This window comes from Corythoichthys intestinalis, chromosome 8 (genome assembly GCF_030265065.1).
Source record: "Corythoichthys intestinalis isolate RoL2023-P3 chromosome 8, ASM3026506v1, whole genome shotgun sequence".
NCBI classification, from domain to species: domain Eukaryota; kingdom Metazoa; phylum Chordata; class Actinopteri; order Syngnathiformes; family Syngnathidae; genus Corythoichthys; species Corythoichthys intestinalis.
Genome location: NC_080402.1, coordinates 51,839,574 through 51,861,956, shown reverse-complemented (window position 1 = coordinate 51,861,956; position 22,383 = coordinate 51,839,574). Strand labels below are relative to the sequence as shown.

The 22,383-nt window shown below is 39.6% G+C and overlaps 1 protein-coding gene across 2 annotated transcripts in view; it reads left to right on the top strand.

Annotated features, from left to right (window-relative positions):
* neurl1aa (neuralized E3 ubiquitin protein ligase 1Aa) overlaps nt 1-21,136 on the top strand; it is a 44,690-nt gene extending 23,554 nt beyond the window's left edge. For both annotated transcript variants that reach the window (XM_057843358.1, XM_057843357.1), the window contains exons 4-6: nt 6,961-7,683; nt 12,213-12,362; nt 12,891-21,136. In XM_057843358.1, the coding sequence (XP_057699341.1) occupies nt 6,961-7,683; nt 12,213-12,362; nt 12,891-13,132 (1,115 nt within the window). In that variant the 3' untranslated portion in view covers nt 13,133-21,136. The remainder of the gene's footprint in view (nt 1-6,960; nt 7,684-12,212; nt 12,363-12,890) is intronic.
* Nucleotides 21,137-22,383: the final 1,247 nt, after the last annotated feature.

Here is a 22,383-nt window from a genome sequence, read left to right as displayed (position 1 = left end):
ACAGAGCAGGTGCATTTATACAGAGACTTGATTACACACAGGTGGATTCTTTTTATCATCATCGGTCATTTAGGACAACATTGGATCATTCAGAGATCCTAACTGAACTTCTGGAGTGAGTTTGCTGCACTGAAAGTAAAGGGGCCGAATAATATTGCACGCCCCACTTTTCAGTTTTGTATTTGTTAAAAAAGTTTGAATTATCCAATAAATTTTGTTCCACTTCACGATTGTGTCCCACTTATTGTTGATTCTTGACAAAAAAATTAAATTTCATATCTTTATGTTTGAAGCCTGAAATGTGGCGAAAGGTTGCAAGATTCAAGGGGGCCGAATACTTTTGCAAGGCACTGTAGATACAGTTGTGCTAAAAAAAAGAAAATAACATTATTATTATTTTAAATCAGACATTGTAAGCATTTACTAACAATGTTACTCATTACTTGAGTATTCTTTTCAACAAATACTTTTTTACTTACTAATTTTTGGATGACTTTTTTTACTTCAATAATATTATTTAGAAATAACGCTACTCTTACTTGAGTTAAATTTTTGGCTACTCTACCCACCTCTGCTTGTGTTAAATCTTGCACTTTCGTCCTTTTTATTTTGCTTCTCCATCTCTTCACCTTTGACACAGTGACATCACAAAATACCCTCCTGAGACGTTGGATAAAGAACCCCGTCGTTCATGCATGCGCGTGACTGAGTAAATCCCCTCTCCCAGCCAGTTTCAACTCTGGCTCAAAATCCTGGCACGTTTCATCTGCCCTGGCTAGTGGATCGACTAAGCCAACCTCTCGCTCTCGACCTCCCCATGTGCTGCATTTGCTTGCCATTTCCTAATCAAAAACATTTAATGCACGAGCCAAAGTCAGTTTGTGCCAAACTAGACATACTGCATTTTTCCTCCATCAACCTCGGACCTTGTCAAAGTGTCGTGCTTACAAAAGGATTAGCCTGCCAGATGGTTTATTATTCTAATAAAAACCGCTGCTGAAACACAAAATAACACGCCAGATTGGTTTTAATTCGTAGTCCAATCAAACAGTTTACCTGTTGATAGACGAGAAAAAAAAATATATATATACCATGCTTGAATTTGATCAGTTTTAATTCACCGGATTAATCAGTGATCTATTATCCACTTAATCTTTGAATCCTTTACTGTAGTTTTCTTGGAGACACACATTTTAAAAGTTGCATTATTCTGCTTACACCACTAACTCAAATAGGAACTTTTTTGCTGTGCTCAGACTGCAGGCATATCTGATTCCAATCTCTTGAAATCCGATTTTTAGGGCTGGCTGTTCCCATTTTTTTTTTTATCAGGTGTCCAAATCCGAATGGCGTAGCGCAAGCAACACGTCATTTTTGCTCATTAATATTCATGACGTTAGCAATTGTTGCCAGGTAAATGCATGGAAATAGTGTAGGAATGAGATGTTTACTGAGCTAAGGATTAATTTTATCGAAGGGAAAAAAAATATTTTCACCATTCCTTAGCCCAGTGCTTCTCAATAGCGTACCGCACGTAACAGGTCACCTTTGCTCATTAATATTCATGGCGTTAGCAACTGTTGCTAGGGGGGGGGTCAAACTTGTGTTTGTCCCTCATGCTAGATACATGTAAATAGTGTACGATCGAGATGCTAAACTTACCAATTCTGTCCAAAAATGATGTCTCATATGCCAAATTCACTGGTAAAGATGTGAAAAAACATACAAATGTTCAGTTCAAGAGATGGCTTGAGTGTCGAGGGCTGAAAAGGAGCTGACCATGTCTAGAGGTAGCTTTTTTATCGACAGCTTTTTGTTGTGTGCATTGCCTTACGCCACTGACAATGACATTCTCCTGTTACAACAATCTATCCTTTACCACCATATGCCCTGTCTTTCTTATAAATTATATCATCTGATTGTCTTAAGTCTGACCGTTTTTGGGGGTAATTTACATTGCTATTTTTGTGTAGCGATCGCAAATGCTACTCAGTGACAGCCAACGAACACTTTTAATTTTTTCATTAATAACAAATCTTAATTCTATACTTTATTTACACTTCCCCCTTACTAAAGTTGTTTGTTTTACAACAGAAAAGGTAATAACAGTGGCAGTCAGATAACATTTAAATTTTGTTTAGGTCATTCATTGTCATACAGAAGCAGCATGGCAAAACGCCACGCTAAAAAAATCTCAAAATGGCCTACCTCTTCGTCGGGGATGGCATGGCTCAATGGTAGAGTAGTTGTCCCCCAACCCAGAGGTTGTGGGTTTGATTCTCTGCCCTGATGAACTCGCCTAAGTATGCTTGAGCAAGATACTGAACCCCACATGCTGCGTGTAAAGCGCTTTGATCGCCTTGAAAGGTGGAAAAGCGCTATACAAGTATAACACTATTTACCATTAATCCTCTGTAGGACCATGGCCCCCAAAAAAATGCTTACTGCATATGAAATATGAATGGCTTCACCTTGCTGACGTTTAACTGGTCTTTTGGAGGTCTGCGCAAGTTGATCCATTCATCACATTTTTTCCTTCGAGTTTTGGGTTTAGGGAAACGTATGAGGAAAACACCCTTTGTACGTTGTAACGTCTAAAATCGTTTCTACAAGTTCCATAGCAGCAGTGCTTACTCGGCATGTTCTTTTTTTTTTTTTTGAAAGATTACCGGAGAAAACAAGCATAAATAACCATGGATTGGCGTGTCTATGTTGACCCACTTCCGCATTACGATGGCGACGCCATGGTCTAAAAATAGCCTTCGTGCTGTACGCTATTGGGCCTGTTCAGACTGGGCCACATTATTGACTCATCTGACGGGTTGCTGTGGCAACGAAAGTGTCAACTGGCATATGTAGTGTTTGACGTCATACAATTGCGACAGCGGCAACAAACATGCAACTTGTGAGAAAGCAGGAAACATTACTATACCAGATTAACAAGTATGCTACAGTTTTCCTAACAAACTAACATTGACATTACCTACCTGCATTGCCATGATTTATATGCCCCACTGCTGTCTTCGTGAGCTCCAGCGCTCTCGAGCCCAAGCCGTGGGCGAACGCTGGGCTTGTCCCCAAGAATGTCGTTATAATTCTTAATGCATCTCTGCCGCATTGAGTTTTCCGTCGTGTAGAGTCACGTCACAGAAAGTCGAAACCCATTTGAGCTGGTCAGATTGAGAAGCACGTTGTCAATATCGGATATGAACAAAGTTGAGTAGAGTAGCCAAACGTTATACTCAAGTAAGAGTAGCATTACTTCTAAATAATACTAAAGAATAGTAGTTATCAAAAAAATTACTCAAGTACAAGTAAAAACGTATTTGTTGAAAAGAACACTCAAGTAATCAGTAACATTGTGAGTAAACGCTTACAATGTCAGACTTTTTAAAAATTAATGGTATATATTTTTATTCAGCACAACTTCATCTACATGAACAGTTAGTATTATATTGTACTATAACCTATTACATGACCATATTATGCCCAAAAGATGACACTGAAATCATCTAATTCAGACCAGAACAATACTATGACAAATCATCCGTCCAAAGAGCATGAGAGCCCTTTAGTGGAGAAAAAACATTGTTACCTCTGATTGTTATAATGGAGTCATGTGGTTATTGTTGTAACGTCTCATTGGTGAAAATGATGCTGCATTCCAGGAAGATGGGAAATAAGAGTTTTACAACCACCGACCAGGTAAAATATAATTGGATCGCCACTCGAACTGGGAGATCCTCGTTGCGAAATCGGGGGGAAAAAAAAAAAAAAGTACCCCGACTTCATTGCCTCACATCACTTGACAAAATGGTGCTGCCTGTTGAAAAGCAGACCGTCAATGGTAAAATATAAATTACACGATTATAAAAAATATATTCCTCTGTAGCTATTATTAAATTTAGTTATTCAATTCAGCTTCATGTAACAAGATGATTTTTACTGCCTTTGCACGAGGATATACTGCTTTCAATGGCCAAAATAAAAAACTTGTTGCGATCAGCCATCTTTGCTTGGAGCTATGAACGCTTTGAGGTCGCAACTGGTACCATCTGAGAGGGGTACGTCCGAGTTCCCACCTTCCTCGAATGCAGCATGAGACAGCCACTGTCGGCATTCTGGCAAAAATCTAGTCACTATGTAGAAAAGGAAATATGTAACAACTCTAGTGTAGCCCAAAGTAGCTGTGTAAGAGTATTGTTTCTTATTCACAAATCTACTCAAGTAAAAATAAAAAGTATTGTGTGGTAAAACTACTCTAAGAAGTACATTTTTCTCAAAAGGTTACTCTAGTAACTGTAACGGAGTACGTATAACACATTACTACCCACCTCTGTATATGAAACTAGTTTCAAATCAGTCTCGCAAAAATCAGATTTTTGTGCTTTTTGATTGTTCTGACTACAGAACAGCCATCCAGTTTCAATCTGGATGGGCTAAAAAATTGATTTTGGCTGCCAGTTTGAACAAGGCCTTCGAGTGGTGAATGTAAAAGTAGCCAATATATCAGTTAAAAAGCAGGTGCATCTCCCATCATGGGCAGCAGCTGGTGAAGCGACAAAAGAACAAAACACATGCAGATATTTTCAAGTGTTTTGTGATGTTTAAATATTAGCACATGAATGTTTCCTGTTTCTCTAACAAAACAAAATGAAGAGGGTTCACTTAAGTATGGCATATACTATTAAGAAATTACAACTGTTACCCGAATACTTAATCCTGTGGTTCAATTGTATTCAAGACGATTGATATAATCATAATTTCTAACCTTCGTCTGTGTTCACTGTAGCTCTTTGGGCATGAAAACACCAAATATACTGTCTCAGGAAATTAGAATACACAATATTCTAATTTTTTGAGACAGTCCTGTGTATATATACAGGACTGTCTCAGGAAATTAGAATACACAATATTCTAATTTCCTCAGGAAATTAGAATATTGTGTATTCTAATTTCCTGAGACAGTCCAGTATATATATATATATATATATATATATATATATATATATATATATATATATATATATATATATTCAATGAATGTTCAATATATTTATTCTGATTTTACTTTTATTTCATTTACATATTGCGGAAAACAGGCAAGGCTGAAAAAGCAGTTTCATCATTTTACAGGCAAGTGGCCTGCCTTCACAACCCTGGTAATTGAAGCCAAGAGCTTTATCTGAAGTTGGACTCTTAGGTTCAGGTCAGATAGAGGCACCCAGACATGACCAGTACTGAGAGATACTCCAGAGACAGACTCGGGTCTCCTGTCGTCTTTTCTTGCCTCAATTAAAGAGGACCTACACCCTCCTATCCTTGACCTTCTTTTTAGGGGAAGAGGAGGTGACCCCTAAACAAATCTTGCCTGGTTTTCTCTCTCCCTTTTTATGCTAGGCTAATTTTAACTCCCACACTGGGAAGGAGGTAGAGGACGACACTACACAGTTGTTATTTTGAGATATCATGTCACGTTCTAGTAGGATGAGCAACTCTATCAGTGCTGGAGTACTGCCGGATGTGTGCGCATATGTTCTCAGCCAGACCATTTAGCCTTTGTTATTTTGACGGCTGTATGGTGTTGGTTGGTGTTGGTGTTATACTTATATAGCACGAATGCATGGATGTACTCTACTGTACATTTACACTTTCCACAGCTAAACTCAGTTGCGAAACATTTTATTAGGAATGCAACAAAATGACAACTTTTGGTGGAAACCGAAAAAGAGGAAACCAAGTCTTAAAAAAACAAACAAACAAACAGCCAACATGTATATAACATATTGGATTGTATATCCCAGCACCAGTGTTGTTAATATTACTTTAAAAAAGTAATTAATTACAGTTACAAATTACTTGTCCCAAAAAGTAATTGCGGTAGTAACTCAGTTAACTGAATGTAAGAGTAATTAGTTTCTTGGCAAAGTAACTGGTGATAATTTTTATGTTTTTTTTTCTCAAAAATTAAAAAAAAATTTTAAAAAAAAACAAGTCACACAAGTTTTAAAGGGTTTTTTGAGACAATTGGCCCTAACCCAATTCTTTACTCTAAATTTAACTAGACACAGGGGTATTGCGGATATTGCGATAACTAGATAGTAACCTTTGCTATGTGTGGAAGTCATTTAATGTTGTGAATCAGCCGTTAAAGTTGTTAAAATTGCTCCCGTTACAGCATTAGTTCCCTTCTGTCTACTTTTGACATGTGTAAGTTTTAAAACAATTTCATCATTTAAAGATAGATTTAACTCAAGATTTTGCTGATTTAGGAGCATTTTAGATAAAAAGTTACTTAGGTTGGCTAGGAAGGTTCTCTACAACATAGCCTTCCTGAGAGGTTTACTGCTTTAAGATAGTGGCTGTTTACTAACGCATCTAGTTCTTTATTATACATGTTGCTAATGCAGCCGTGTCTGTCATTTGCATCTAGTTCTGTATATATGTGATATCTACCGAAGCATCATGTGGGCGTAGTTTGTAGGCTATCGGCTACAGTCAGGTATTATTGAAGCCACCTAGCACAGTAGCATCGCGTTTGCAACGGCGTCACCCTCCCTTGCCTCCTCCCCACTCCTGCTCTGCTCTCTCGTATCCGTGAGTCCGTCTTTCTCACTTTTCTCGCGTCAGTGAACCAACATAGTAACGCACGCCTTTCCCGCCTCAGTAATGGTAAAGGCGTTGCAAAGATGAGAAAAGCAATTAATTAAGTAATTAATTATTAAAAAGAATTAATTAGATTACTACTACACTAATGAAGAAAATAACGCCGTTAGTAACGCCGTTATTAACAACACTGCCCAGCACACAAATTTAAACTAATTTCATAACAACTTCTCAAACTAATGTCATTGCATTACATTTCTCATCTCAGATTTAGTTAAACATAGTGTTAATTGCTGAACAAAAAAAGTACAAGGATGTCATTTATTGAACTTTTTTTTTTAAATTTCTTTTCAGACAGTGAGATTGTTCCCCCGGACTGCCTGCGCCCACGCTCTTTCACAACAGTGCGCTCCTCCTCTCTCCACCGTGAAGCAGACGACTCTCGTCTCTCCGTGAGCCTGTGTGACCTCAACCGTCAGCAGGAGGACCTTGGCAACTCCCATAATCATTCACAACATCACACCCTCCACCTGGCCTCAGCCCCCTCTACCTGTCCCATCCCGCAAAACTCCCTCAACTCACAACAATCATCCTTGTTGCCGTCCATCCTAGAGAGTGATCTCCACTTCCACCAGTTGCACGGAACTCATATTAAGACTCTAGATGAACAGACTGTGGCGAGATCAGAGCATTCACGTGAGGAGCGCACATTGGTCTTTACCAACCGCCCCCTGCAAACTGGAGAGTGTGTGTTTATCAAAGTCACCAAGTCCAGTCCAGCTCGCGCAGGCTCCCTGTCTTATGGCGTGACATCATGTGACCCGGCTGTACTGCGCCCCAGTGACCTGCCATATAATCCAGAAGCCCTAGTGGACAGAAAGGAGTTTTGGGCCGTGTGTCGTGTGCCCACGCCTCTACAAACCAGTGACATCCTAGGCTTCTTGGTCAACCAAGAAGGGGAGATCATCTTAAGCCACAATGGCACCAATGTTGGCATGCAAGTATGTGTGGACAACTCGCGCCCACTCTGGATGTTCTTTGGTTTACATGGTGCAGTCTCTCAGCTGAGAATTCTGGGTAAGTAGAAATCATATTTAATTTGAGCATGAGTGGACTGTTGAGCCCTTCTATGGGGATTTTTTTTCTTTTCTTAGTGGCTAAGTGCTAAATCAATTCCATTTCATACAGACATTAACTGACGGAAATTCCAGATTTGTTCATACACGCGTTGCCATGCCTCACGATAACCAGGTATGTGATAGCAATTCCCTACCAGGTATCTACTGAAGGACGAAGTTGCATGCACTGCCAGCTGAGCACAGTCGAGTTTGCTGCTCCTAGGCGAAAGCTCCTAGCATGCTGCGACAGGGGCGATTGCCCTTTTGATACCTTTTCATTTCATATCACCTACATAAGCAGACACCATTACACACAACTCACTGCCGGTACAGTGTGCAGCTATAGTCTGTTGATTTCACTCTTCGACTTACAGCGACGCCCCTTGATGTCCTTTAGTTTCTTGTCTTTTGCTTTGATCCTCACCTCGTGTTCCTTATAAGAGCCACCAAGGAACATCATCCGGGCACCGCGTTGATTCTTCAGAAAGTCTCTGTCTTGAATTATAATGTGGGACATCACGTTCCCTTCGGCGATGTCGAAAAGACCTAGACAGTAGTTACTGTACTCTGCTTCTTTCTTTTCCTGTGCTTCCCTCCCCCGGCATGGTTTTCCATCACTCTCTGGTATTTCTTGTATTCCACCTTCAACTTTTGAACGACCTTACATTTTTCCTGCAGTAGTAATGGAGGACTGGTCCACAAACAGATGACTTCCTCAATGAACAGTGCTGATGATGAACTCAGATCCTCTTTCTCATTCTTAAGAAGAAAAGTCACAGGGGCACTTCCTTGACTGTTGGAAGCTACTTTAAACAGAACAAGCTCTCCTTCCGAGCCTTTAGTAGAAGCACAACATCTCATTTGGATCCTGTACTAGTCAACAGAACAGAAAGAGGACGGGTAAAGCATTACAGCAACTACACTGTGAGAGTAACTTCTCCCAAGCGACGACACACGCTAGACTGATGTGGTGAGGCCTGGGTTAGGGACGTCATAGAAACTGTGATGCAGTACTCTCAGGTAGTACAGCTGAATCAAAACTCAGCCCAACGAATATCACGACCTTTTATTTTTCTTAACAACATGCTCAGCTGTTGTCTTTTTTTTTACAAAATGACAATACACTCATCGAAACCCCCAATCAGAGTTGCCAGATTGGGCAGGAAAAAAATGCTCCAGGCAGGTACATTTGATAAATGTTGGCATTTTTTTTGTAAGGAACCGGTTTGATAGTTATAACAGTTAAACCTGTATGTTGACACCTTGAGGTTCAGCTACATTACCTTCTTGTATAAGCATCTTTCTTGCACTAATTAGTGCCTCACTGCACATAAAATTAACATACACAGCGGTACCCCTACGTACAAACGTCTCTACAATCGTTATTTTCAGGTTACGACATGTTTAAACGGGAAACTATTGCCTCTTGTTAAAGAAATTTCAGGTTAGGAGAGGCAAAAATTTCTGATTTTAAATGTCGCTCCATAAGATTGGTCATAATTAGGCATGTGCCGGTATGAGAGTTTGATGGTACGATAACCCTAAGCAAAAATATCACAGTTTCACAGTATCGCAATTACAGCTTAAAAATGTGTTATTGAGATGTCCGGGTTGAAAAAATACGTATAATACGTATAATGTTAAGTTAAAATAAGTGTATTGGAGGTTTTGCCTCCTCAGCAGCCACCCTCCGCAAACATGTTTTACATGTCTGTTTGCCATCCTCCTCTTAGCCGCAGCCATCTGTAACTTTTCTGTAGCCAGTATTCTCATAAAAGCGATTTCTTTTTCTTCGATGGTGGAAAAAGTTCAGGAGTTTCACCTCCTCCAGCCATTGTGTAACACAGCTAACTCAGTAACACTCAGCAACAACCAGTGGGGGAGTCTTGAGCCTTGCAGCTGCAAGCGAAGGATTTCTCCATGCATTTTTGGGACTTAAAAAAAATGCTAATACCGAAGGGACGGTAGGACGGAAAATGTTTGCTGTTTGGAAACCTTGAAGTTTTCATACCACGGTATACCTTGAAACCGGTAACCAGCACGTCTTTTCCTGGTTGAGTCCTATACTGTATTAGGATAGTATATTCCTATTCCCATGGCTACTCTGAAAAAACAATATTTCGGGCACTTATATCATTTCTTTGTGGACATATTACTTCTTAATCAGTGGCTGTGTAAAGAAGGGATTGTTTTTTCTGAGCCGTCTTTTTTTCTACACAGTCTATTGCTTTTTGACCTTCACTGGTCTCTTGTCGCTTCAGATTATTGCTGTCATTCTTCCATTGACACAAGTGAGACTGCTTTAATGATCTGTCTGGGTTACTCAAGGTTTGTTTTGTTATGCTCAAGGACAATTTTGACACGTTGGAAGGGATAGAGATCAGTTTTTCTACCTGAGTCACTAAGGATTTCCTTTGTATTACATCATACATTTTGCCAAAAGCAACTGGTCAGCACGTAGGCTGAAATGGAAGGAAGATGACACAATGTCTTTCGTTGTTTTACCAGGAAATGAACAGTTTTCTGAGACAGAATTTAGAAAATAAGTTCTACGACCTTGACACAAGTTTCGAAAGATCTGTAGAAGGGACGGCAACATAAACAGCCTGAAGTATCAAGAAATTATTGCTGCCAATTACATTCCTAACCACAAGAAAGGCAAATTCATCAGCAGGCTGGTGCTCCCTCTCGTACTTCAGCCTCTACATCAAAGGTGCTCCAGGACTGACCAACCCAGTCACCAGCAGTGTTGTTAATAACGGCGTTACAATATAACGGCGTTACTAACGGCATTATTTTTTTCAGTAGTGAGGATCTAATTAATTACTTTTCTCATCATGGCAACGCCGTTACCATTACTGAGGATGGAAAGGCGTGCGTTACTGTTTTGGTTGAATGACGCGAAAAAAGTCTGAAGGAGACAGACTCATGGAGATGACAGAGCAGAGCAGGAGTGGGGAGGAGGCAAAAAGGTTGTGACACCGAGCAAACGTGATGCTAGGTGGCTCCGATAATACCGGACTGTAGCCGATAGCCTACAAACTACGTCGACATGATATGGTAGATATGGTAGACATGGTAGAGCTCACATACAGTATACATAGAACTAGATGCGAAATGACAGACACGGCGGCATTAGCAACATGTACAGTATAGGAACTAGATGAGTTAGTAAAGAGCCGCCATCTTAAAGCAGTAGACTTCTTAGGAAGGCTCTGTTGTAGAAAACCTTCCTAGTGAACCTAAGTAACTTTTTATCTAAAATACTCCTAAATCAGCAAAATCTTGACTTGAATCGATCTTTAATGATGAAACAGTTTTAAAACTTCCACATGTCAAAAGTAGACAGAAAGGGATCTAATGCAATAATGGGAGCAGTTTTAACAACTTTTAACGGTTGATTCAGGGTAAAGGGTAAATTAGAGTAAAGAATTGGGCGAGGGCCAATTGTCCCAAAAACCTTTTAACCTCACATAGTGTGACCTAAGGGTGTTTTTTTGTTTGTTTTTTTCTTTTAGGAAAAAAAAATAAAAACATGAAAATTGTCACCAGTTACTTTCCCAAGTAACTAATTACTCCTACATTCAGGTAACTGAGGTACTAACACAATTACTTTTTGGGAGAAGTAATTTGTAACTGTAATTAATTACTTTTTTAAAGTAAGATTAACAACACTGGTCACCAGACATGAACATTATTGAGCATGTCTGGGGTAAGATGAAGGAGGAGATTTTGAAGATAAAACCAAAGAAGCTTGATGAACTCTGGGTGCCCTGCAAGACTGCTTTCTTTGCCATTTCAAACAACTTAATCAATACGTTTCATTTCCAAGACACATGGATGCAGTCCTCCAAGTTCATATGAGTCAAACATGATATTAATCCCCCCAAGACACCTTGACTGATCTTATTGTAGTGTATTTGTGTTTTCAAACTAATTTATGGTAGAAATTATACTTTATTTTTGTATGCGACAAGACTTTCGTCCTTGCAAAGTGAGGGCGGCTGTGGTGCAGTTGGTAGCTGGAGTTGTCCTTGGACCGATGGGTCAGTGGTTCGATTCCTGGCCACGACATCCCACTGTCAAAGTGCACTGAACCCTAATTTGCTTCCAATGGGTTGGTAGCACCTTGCATGGCAGCAGCACCATTGGTGTGTGAATGTGTGAACTGGTAAATGTGTGTTGATGTAAAGTGCTTTGGGCATGGTAACCATGTAGATAAATGTGCTGTATAAGTACTGTCCATTTACTATTTTGCAAAACCAGATGTCATGGGCTTTACGAAGCTCTTAACGTCTTACTACTTTTTGACAGTTTCATGTTGCACCCAGTTATCAGTGGGAAGGCCCTTGACATTAAAATTAACCATTCATTGCAAGAATTAAATGATTAGAAATAAAGTTATATGCCATTTTTAAGTCAAGCTCTCCTTATGGGACAAGACTTTCGTCTGGGACTGTAATATCTATGTACTTTCATCTCCTTTAGGCTCCACTCATGTTGGAGAAACACGGGCCGGGTCGATCCCCAGTTCGCCCTCCTCATCACCGCACTCTCCAAGTGGCCTGGGCAGCGGCATTTCAGATCCCATCCTCAACGGGGGCATGTGCTCTGCAGCTTACTGCAGCTCAGCAGGGGGTAGGTCCAATCATACAGCTGCCACCGAAGCAGGGAAACAGCTTTTTTCGGGATTTGATCAAATTCATCATGCAGCGTATCTGCGGAGTCTTAAAAGTTAAAAAAAAGTCTTAAATCCAATCATTAGAATTAAAGGCCTTAAAATGTCTAAAATAGTGGTGTTACTTTTGTTTACAACTTGCAAGAACTCCAGTCTCGCTTTTAAATGTTTTTCTTTTTTAAGGACACGGTAACAAAGCGAAACTACATGTGCAGCCCGGTCATTTTCCTTCAAGTCTTTTTGTACGTTTTGTTTTTTCCTTGTATCAACGTGAAATAGGTCTTAAAACTATATTCAATCTTGTCATAAAAATAAACTCTTAAATTTGGCTTTTTAAAACCTGCAAAGACCCTGTCATGAAATAGTGCGTGTGGACTTGATTCTGTCGTAGAAAGAAACAAAGGCATGAGCTTCTTTGGCCCTCCACTGCTTTGTGTGTGTTCAAAATTGAGCTAAGTGTGTTTTTACATATTTATGCTTTTCTTCAGGAACAACACAGAATTCTCCAGTCAGCCTGCCTAAGTCTCCTACGTTCCCATCAGGTCGCGGGCTTCGGTCCGATGAGTGCTCGATCTGTTATGAGAATGCGGTGGACACAGTCATATATGCCTGTGGACACATGTGTCTTTGCTATAGCTGTGGGCTGAAGATCAAGAAAATGTCCAACGCCTGCTGTCCCATCTGCAGAAGGCAGATTAAAGATATTATCAAAACCTACCGAAGTACATAAAGAGCACATGTAATGAAAAAGCAAAATCCCACCGATTAAGTTTTAAAGGGAACGTCGTGATACTATGATCATCAAATACAGTTGAGTGTGAATCTTAACAAACAGATTTCAGGTCCTGTACAATACTGCTCCTATATAGTTTCACAAAGAGGCAGTACTTGAACTGAAATGAATACTGTGTCTCCTTGAACACACTGAAGACCTTACAAGAGGGGAACCACTAAAATGATTTCATCAAAGATTTCATTTGTCGAGCCATACTTCTACAACACAAGGACTGTGGTTCAATCCAGTGTCATCTGGGCTGAATGTCTCAATAATTCTTTCAGGATGCAGCACAGAACTCTGTCAATCAGATATGTAACGAATGTCTGTTTCGCCAGAAAACAAGCACAGGCACAGCGTATAAGTCATCTCAGTATCTCACAACTTGTATCTGCCTGTAGGTATTGCTGAACTCTGTTTAGAAATACACAAGTCAGGTCCTAGCAATGCCGTAATGAAATGATGAATCTTTGTCATCGTGGTGGTAATCAGTGACTGATGTGTTTCAAAACGGTGCTGACTGTAGGTAGTATGTAACGCTACCTGTATTTATTGATCTACTGTAACTCTATAGTAGTTATTCTTCAAATGTTGGTGATAGGTATGTTGTTGTGCTAGCTAGCTAACTGCTTGCTCTACAATGTGTGTCACACTCAAATTGGCATCTTTATGGAAATGCCCCATTTCTTAGAGATGATTAAAGGTAGAGGGTTTAAACAATCAGCAGCTCTCACGTCATAGAAATATAACAGGGAGTGGATTCTCAGGGCCAGTATTTGTTATTTATTTTTATTTTCTTGTAGATATATAGACTAGTTTCCCAAACTGGAGTCATAACACATGCCTGATGCACTGTGAGTAATCCTGACTTTCACAGCTCCTCAAAAATAGCTCTGTAAGAACACGTGAATTCAGGGGATTGTTGCCATGGTATCAGAAGACAGTACAGTTATGACACAGCTGCCTTAACCAGAATTTGTTACAAGCGGATGTATCTACTACCGTAGAAGGAAAGTGACCAAAAATACTCTTGTGTGACACTGATTGGTCACATTTTCACTCAGCGGAGAGAAAAGCACACAAAAAGGTAATTATTTTTGTAAATTCACAAAGTTACCCTAATGTATGAACATTTATTCTTTTTCACCAGCAGCAAACAGCCTTTATAGAAATAGAGTTCCCACCCAGAAAGGTGTTTAAAAGCCCACTTGAAATATTTGAATGATACCTCTTCCACTTTCATTGAGATTTATCCTTATCAAACAAGTGCGTAGGTTTGCATAGGGACGGTAGGGACATAACTTTTCAGGAAGCTTAAATTGTCCCCACCAACTTTTAGGCAACCTTATTTGCATTGTAAAATGACTTCAGTTATCTAGGTAATTTAGTTTTCCCATATGTTGTAAGGATAGAATTGACCCTACCATTACTGAGTTATTTTCACTATGTTCACTTACATTTCACTTGCTGAATGTGCCAGTCCATTTTGTTCCCCTCAAACACACGTTTGATTGGCTGATTATTTAAGCCCCCGCCCCCCACACACACACACACACACACACTCACTGCCCCGACAGAAATGCATGTCAACAACATGCCGCCCCCTTCGAAGAGGAGGGATATTAGGTTAGTTTTTTTCAGCCAGCAGCAGCCACCGTAAGTAATGTAAAAAGACCTGTTGTGGAGGTGGGGAACACTACTAATTTTGCTACTGAAAGTCCGACCTGCATCAGAGTTAGCATAGCATTAAGCTGTGAATTTGCTAACCTGCAAAACTCGAGTAGGAAGCTGCTTAGAGAGAAGTGTCCTCCTGTATGTGTTTCCTACTGTTGATGTTGATTAAACTGTGAGAAATGTAGTGAACCGAGGTTTACCTCTTTCTCCCCAATTTTCATTTTTATATTATTTATTTGGTCTTAAAGTGCCTGTGACACAAAAAACATGTTTATTTCATATTACACACGGTATTTTATGCTCCTGAATGAAATCAACCGCTTGGATGTGTGTGGAAGTGATCGATATATGTATTCCATTTTTTGAATCCCGCGCCATGAAAATTTAATGACTTCCAGATTGAGGAAGAATGCGAATGTGACATCAGCGGACTAATCATTTTCACAATACAGCCATCACTACAGTAAGCAGAAGGACTGCAGATAAATTCAATTATTTTTAGCATCAAGCCAGCCCAATGTGCTGCAGGCTTTTGTTGATACACCAGGGAGAATGGTGTGAGGCTTTTTGGATTCCCAAAAGATCCTTGTTCGATGGGCAAAAGAAGTACGACAACCAAGGAACCATTGGACAGATGACTAAGGGGCAGTTTACATGGCGACTCTGCGACACAAAGACGCAATGACTGAGTAGCGGACTCGCCTCGCGTGCATATGGTGTCGGCGAAGACGGAAGGTGAAGACGAAAAATTCTGAATCCTGCCTCCAAAGTGGATTAATCCGATAGCGGGGGGTAGAGGGGGGCTTCCTCGGCATGCATATAAAAGGCTCCTGCGGCGCGAGACCGCGCCGTTAATGTCAGCACTCGTACACGTCACATTGGGCGTGCGCAGCCGTGCTACTAAACATTAAAACAGCAAATATGGCGGAATGTCGGCTTTAATTTACTGTTTTAATAATATTTTTAAATTAAATATGTTGAACGTTTCAATTTTTGTGCCTTTTGAACAAAAGAAAAATGACATTGCTTCAAGTGGGCGGGCATATTTTTTTCCGGGCTGAGGGAGCTTAGTGGGGTCAAAGTGCATCTATGTCGCTCTGTAAATCTGCACTGCCCCCTAGGGCCTGGCATGAAAACTCGTTCTCATGCGGAATTGCGACATTGTTCAAATGGAGACGCAAATGCAAATTTGAAATTTTTCGTATTCTCGGAAAGTCACCATGTAAACCGCCCCTAAGTGCGTAAGCTACGTGATTTATGTTATGTAATACTGGGATCATGGCAAACTTTAATAAGGAGGTGGCTTGTGTTTTGTGGGTGACAATACTCCCTGTCCACCCAGACGGCCGACGACCGGCGGCTTGTCACACACCATGGTCGCCAGCCAATTAGCGTCCATGCTCGGGAAGCCCCCCGCTCTCGTCTCCGGTTCAATTGTGTCCAGACTTTCACCCCCCTCGGTCCTCTTCCTGTGCCCACCGGGAGAGCACTATGCATAGCTTGGGCTCGGGCAGCCACTCACTTCGACGTCAGTCGGTTTGTCCACCGAGAATGCGCGATTTTCGGCGTTTATTCCCCTTTGCGTCCCCAGTGACGAGCACTGCCTGCCTGCTGGGCCCGCAGCAGAACGACGAGCCATAACTTCGAGCCAAAACTTGGTCGCCGCCGCCGGCTGACCGATTGGTAAAGACAATCAACCCCGCCGCCGTTTGTGACATGAGTCGGGGTAGTTTTGTTTAACTTGTCGTTTTCGAAGACCGAGTAAAAGACGCGGAAAAGACGCTCGGTGCGGGTAAGCATGTCGCCTAGCATTCATGCCTCCTGCTTTGCACTCTTTCCTACGTCTCCTGAAGCCAAGGCAGGGAAATGACAAGAGCCGCACTAACTCCGGTGGCATAAAATACCATTCGGGAGGTATAAGAAGTCGGACGTTTTGACCATTATGCAGTAATTTAGCCCTGTCGTACCGAATAAATGCATTTTCAATATTTCATATTCCGTTTTGCACATGAATGAATAATGCTTTATTTTGGACATGAGAAAATAAAGATGATAAACAAAAAAACGAAAAAATAATACAAAACCAATGATATTCTTGAGATAACAGCGACAATAATAATGATGATAATAATAAGATCAGAATTTATTCATTGTGTCCAAAAAGGAGTAGGATGAAGCATTTGCTTAATAAAACCTAACCCCCTTTTCTGTTCCTCAATTATATCAATCCGCCCTATTTAACGAGTCCTCATGTAAAAATATTGGAGAATGAAAACAATGACATTTTACAGTATGCTGTAGTCATCAGCCCCGTTATTTGTCGTTCTGAATCTTCCTCCTCCAAATACGACTCAAACATGTATGGCTGTATGCCACAGGCTGCCTCTGGATCGACAATATCACTTGAAAGAACCACACTTGAACCAGAATAGCTGAAAAATGCTTCCTTCTCCATTGGGCTGAATTCTGAAAGCATTACTTCGCCGACGTCATCACCCAGATGGAGGCGCCAGAGAGCGATAATGACAGGCGGGGCTAAACGGTTGATTAAAAGACTTTTCTCCTCATCTGCGCTTTGCCAATTTGTTGTATGAAGTCGATTTGTCTCAAAATATGATTTTCCTTCCAATAATAATGCTACTTAAGATTTTTTTATGGTGTCACAGGCACTTAAAGCAACCTAAAGGAGCTTTCATTTTTTGTCGAATTTGGCTGTGCTTGTGGAAAAAAGCTGTCGTATTTTTATCTAAAGGAATTTATTTTTGTTAACCCTAACTAAGAGTTTTTATGTAGTTATATTTAATTTGTTTATCTAAAGTTAGGGTTTGGTTGGGGTTTAGGGTAAGCCCTAACCTATTTTCAAATATTGCAATTTAAATTTGCTAATGAAATCCAGACATTTAATCTGGAAGTTTTTCAAAAATCTTCAGTAGTTTTTTTCAAACAAATGTTTGAATCGAAAGGCATATCACATGAACCAATACATATGAAAGTTTAAATCAATAGTTTTTTTTTTTTTGCATTGATCATTTAGCCTATCAATTAATTAGGTTCATATTGCCCTGACCCCGTTCACCCAATCTTGGTCTTTTTGGCAAAAAGCATACATGCAGGTTATGCTGTTATATCGTCCCTACCAATGTTGAGACCAAACCTATGCCCTTGTTATCAAATCACCCAGCCATCAATCCATCCTGCTAATCAGTATTTTGTTCATTCTGATAGTGTGATATGTGAATTTATTGTCCTTAAATCCTCTCTGTACTCTAATAACAACCAATGAAATAAAACGTATTCCAGGGATACAGCCCATAATACACTATTAAGCCGCTGTTTTGTATGTTTATATGTTATTTTGTAGATGAAATGGGCTCAAGGCTTTGCTGCTATTGTATTTGCCAGCTGTCATTTTCTGGTAAATGCTGACAATGGTTCGCACGGTCCACACACACACCCTCCTGCTTTCTACTATGCTACTGCTTGAAGTGTTGAATCATATTTGAATGTTAATTTAAATATTTAGAATAAATTATTTTTATTGTTGTGGTCCAATTTAATAGTTGGATTTTTTGTAGGATTATGCGGATTGATGTTTTTTCCTGTCATTGTTTGAATTGATAGTTACAGTATCAGGTTTTTTTCCCTCGATCTCAACATGAAAATCAAAATGTAATCTAGTTTTTGTAAGTACAAATGGTTTATGGTACACAATGGGAGTTGTAGGTTTAGTTTAGTACAATTCCATAGTTTTTTTTTCCTGTGTTTTATGTAAACTTGTGTAACTTTAGAGAAGTCCCAGATAGCAAAATATGAGTGACTCTATGTTGATAAATGGTGAACAGGAAAACGTTGACATTTAGCGTACAGAAAACAAAAAAGACTAAATTTCACCAGACACAGAATACTTGCGACACACCGGATCAAATACGTAATCATTATTATCAATGTGGTGATTGCACCAAATGCATTCGTCGTGCGTCTGTTGCAGAACTCTCGAGGCATTTGCAAGAGATACAAGTTGCTTCTATTCTTGCCAAACGCCGCAAGAAAAATGTATTCAGTGCAGCACAAGCTGCAGCGGAAGTTCTATGTGGCTACAGATAAAAACAAATGGTCGATCTTCTAAAATAAAGTCAATATATTCAAATGTTCTCCAATGTTTATGTAGAGGTTTAGGTCAGAGGTGGGTAGAGTAGCCAAACATTTTACTCAAGTAAGAGTAGTGTTACTTCTAAATAATACTCAAGTAAAAGTACACATCCAAAAATTTACTCAAGTACAAGTAAAAATGTTTGTTGAAAAGAGTACTCAAGTAATGAGGAGCATTGTTAGTAACTGCTCATGTTTGTTTTGTTTTTTTTGTTTGTTTTTTTTATCTCAGCACAACTTTATCTATATGAACCGTTATTATCATACTGTACTTTAGCCCAGTGGTCCCCTTTTTGCACCATGGACCCGTGTAATATGGGCCTTTGTTTCACGGACCAGCAATATGTGGCAGAAAATGACAGTAAAATAACACGACGTGGCTTAAAAAAACATTAAGTGCAGGGAAAATGTAACTCACCATACGCTGAATCAACCTTTATTAACAGCGGCCTCTCCTAAAACGAAGGCAAATATCCTAGATCGCCAGCATAAGGAGTTCTTCTCCAATCAGTAAAAGTTTTTTGGGCTTTAGCAATACAGTTCTCCACAAGGTATGACACTCTCTGTGCATTCGCTTTTGTTGCCTCATATACTAGCTTTTAGCCACATATTATGCAGAATGGACTTGGTCCTCTTCTGGCTCAGCAGGTGGCTTTTTCCCCCCCCATAAAAAAGCTGTCCAAAGACGTCGCCACCCGCAGCACACACCAACAGCAGCTGACGTTACTGTTTACATTGACTGACGCTGGGCTGCTATAGGTGTGCAAACACTCCAGGAGTGGCACCCAACCACTAGAGGGTGACGTACGCAAATCTCTACTGGGATTAGTAAGAGGCAGAGGCCAGATTGCAGTCGATAACAAATTATTATTTCTAAAAATAACAACTCTAGTTGTAGCAGAGTAGTGTTTCTTCTTCACAAATCAAGTAAAAATATTGTGTGGTAAAACTACTCTAATAAGTACATTTTTCTAAAAAATTTACTCAAGTAAATATAACGGAGTAAATGTAAAGCGTTACTACCCACCTCTGGTCATCATCGATACAAACATGTTTTTTCCATAAGGGTAGCACACAAAAAGAGCATGGATGACCATAACTGAAACACTGAGTGGATGGTAAATTTATTTAATAGTTGTTTTAGGCAGATTGCAACGGTTGTAAATATAGATGTACGCTATTAAAACAATCCCCCTGTAGAGAGTGATGAAAGCAGAACAGAGCAGACGGGCTAGTGGCCAACAATGAACTTGTAATAATGTTTTTGTCATTGCTTGATTGCCGCACATTCAGTAAAGCAAGTGATATTTATTGCCATTTGTTATCTGGCTTATGTAAATGAAAAATCAGACTATTGCACTAGAAAACGGCCTGTATTCGCACTAGCATAGTTGACGGTACCCCTTACCACACTCAGTGGCGCTGCTATGGTCTCTTGGGGCTCTGGGCAAAAAAATCCCTCGAGCCCCCATACCACCTGTGCAAGCCACAAAAAAAATGTGTTTGGTGCACAATCAATGCACAATAAATATGTAAACAATGGATAACAAAAAATGGTTGGTATTTTAATAGAAAAAATATTGAATAATATAAATAACAAATAAAATTACACATTTAAGTTTCACTTTTAACGAAATATGTGGAGTCCATACAAGTGCAGGTTGCTATGGCAAATGGGGTGGAGCCCCACAGTGGGAGTTTGATACTGCGGTATCATTTCAAATGGCCAATTCTTGTCATTTCTCTGGCATACATTTTGGCAGCCTTCAGGGGCCTCTTTATTGCCCGGGACACCAAGCAACTGCCTGGCTTGCCTTTCGACATGCCCTGAAGTTTTCTCCAGCACTTAAACCACCAACAGGCAGCTACACTGCTATACATTTAAGCAGCAACATTTAAAAAGCTAAGAAGACAAATCCTGATTATGGTCTAATTACAGAAACCGCATGTTATTATACATCCAGAAAGCTATACCTTAAAAAGACCATTTGGCTATTAAAATTCTGTTAATCAATACCTAAAGATCTTATTCAATGTTATGAAATTATGTCTAAAAATATGTGAAATTTAGGAAATTACAAATCTTTGCTGTGTAGCAATGTCAACCCAAAACTTCATCATTCCCCAACATTGATTCACACATACTAGTATTTGTCATCTGGACTTTAATTCCACATAGAATTTTGTGTGAAAGTCATCACAGTGTGGTGTTTGATGGTGATAATTGTCACTTTATTAAGCAATTGATTGTAAAGTTGGAAACGTTTAGCTCGTGTTTCAGTCATGACGTTTTGTGTTACTGTGCAACTTCTGACCAAATATTTACTTTACCCTTTTTACTCACTTACGTTGGATTCTATTTTTAAAATCGAAACTTAGACAAAGTTGCTGTTTTTTTGCTACCATTTTATCTGATTGTTATTGTGTTTCTCAATTTTTACTCATTTATGTTTGCATCCAAACTGGCTCCTTGAATGTTACTGACTCTGAAATGTTATCCATCTTCGATGGGAGGGCTAAAACCTCTGAACTTGCTTTTCTTCTTTTGTGTTTTATATGTTTGCGGTATTTACAATTCTACAATTAGAGATTGTCGCTATAGATTTTGTGTCAAGGACAATATGACATCCCTTTTACCTCATGTGAATTTTGGGACCAGCTGTACGTTGAACACTTAGTGAACGCGCATCGCTAGTCCTATCAGTTTTTCCAGCAGCATTATTAGTTTGGTAAACCTATTTTCTCTGAATTCATTCACATTGTAAAGTATATTTAGTAAGTCAGATGATTGTGTTCAATAAACTTTATGTATTTGCGAAACATCTTTTGTCTGTGTTTGTTATTCCGGTGATTCCGCAAATCCTTAATTTGTGCCGATGAAATTCAAATCAACGGCTTGTACACCGGTCCAGACGAGCGTTGTAAACATTCATCCATATTTTTCCGCTTTATCCAAGTGTGTCTATTGTAAAAACTATTTCCAAATGTAAATTTAAAAATCAGTAAAATATGCTTCATAGTCATGAAAAATTTGGGGCATGTCTGTTGAATGCGCTGAAACAGTGCACAGTTGAGATACAACCAATGAGGAGGTGAGAAAGGATGACAACCTTCACCTCAGATTATGCATTAATTTATCCTCCTGTGCGTAGTACATGAAACTGAATTGGAATTTCTGTGCAGGTCACTTAAATTTCAATGCCCCTTCAATATGGTAACAGCACAGTGTTGTTTTCGTCAATGATGACGATAACGAAAATATTTTGTCAAAAAATATTTTTTCATGACGGTGACAAAATGATGACGAGCTAAAAATGTATTTTGGAAGACTAACCTTTTCAGTCACGTCAACAAACTGCTGACTCTCGCCCCCAATTTCCACA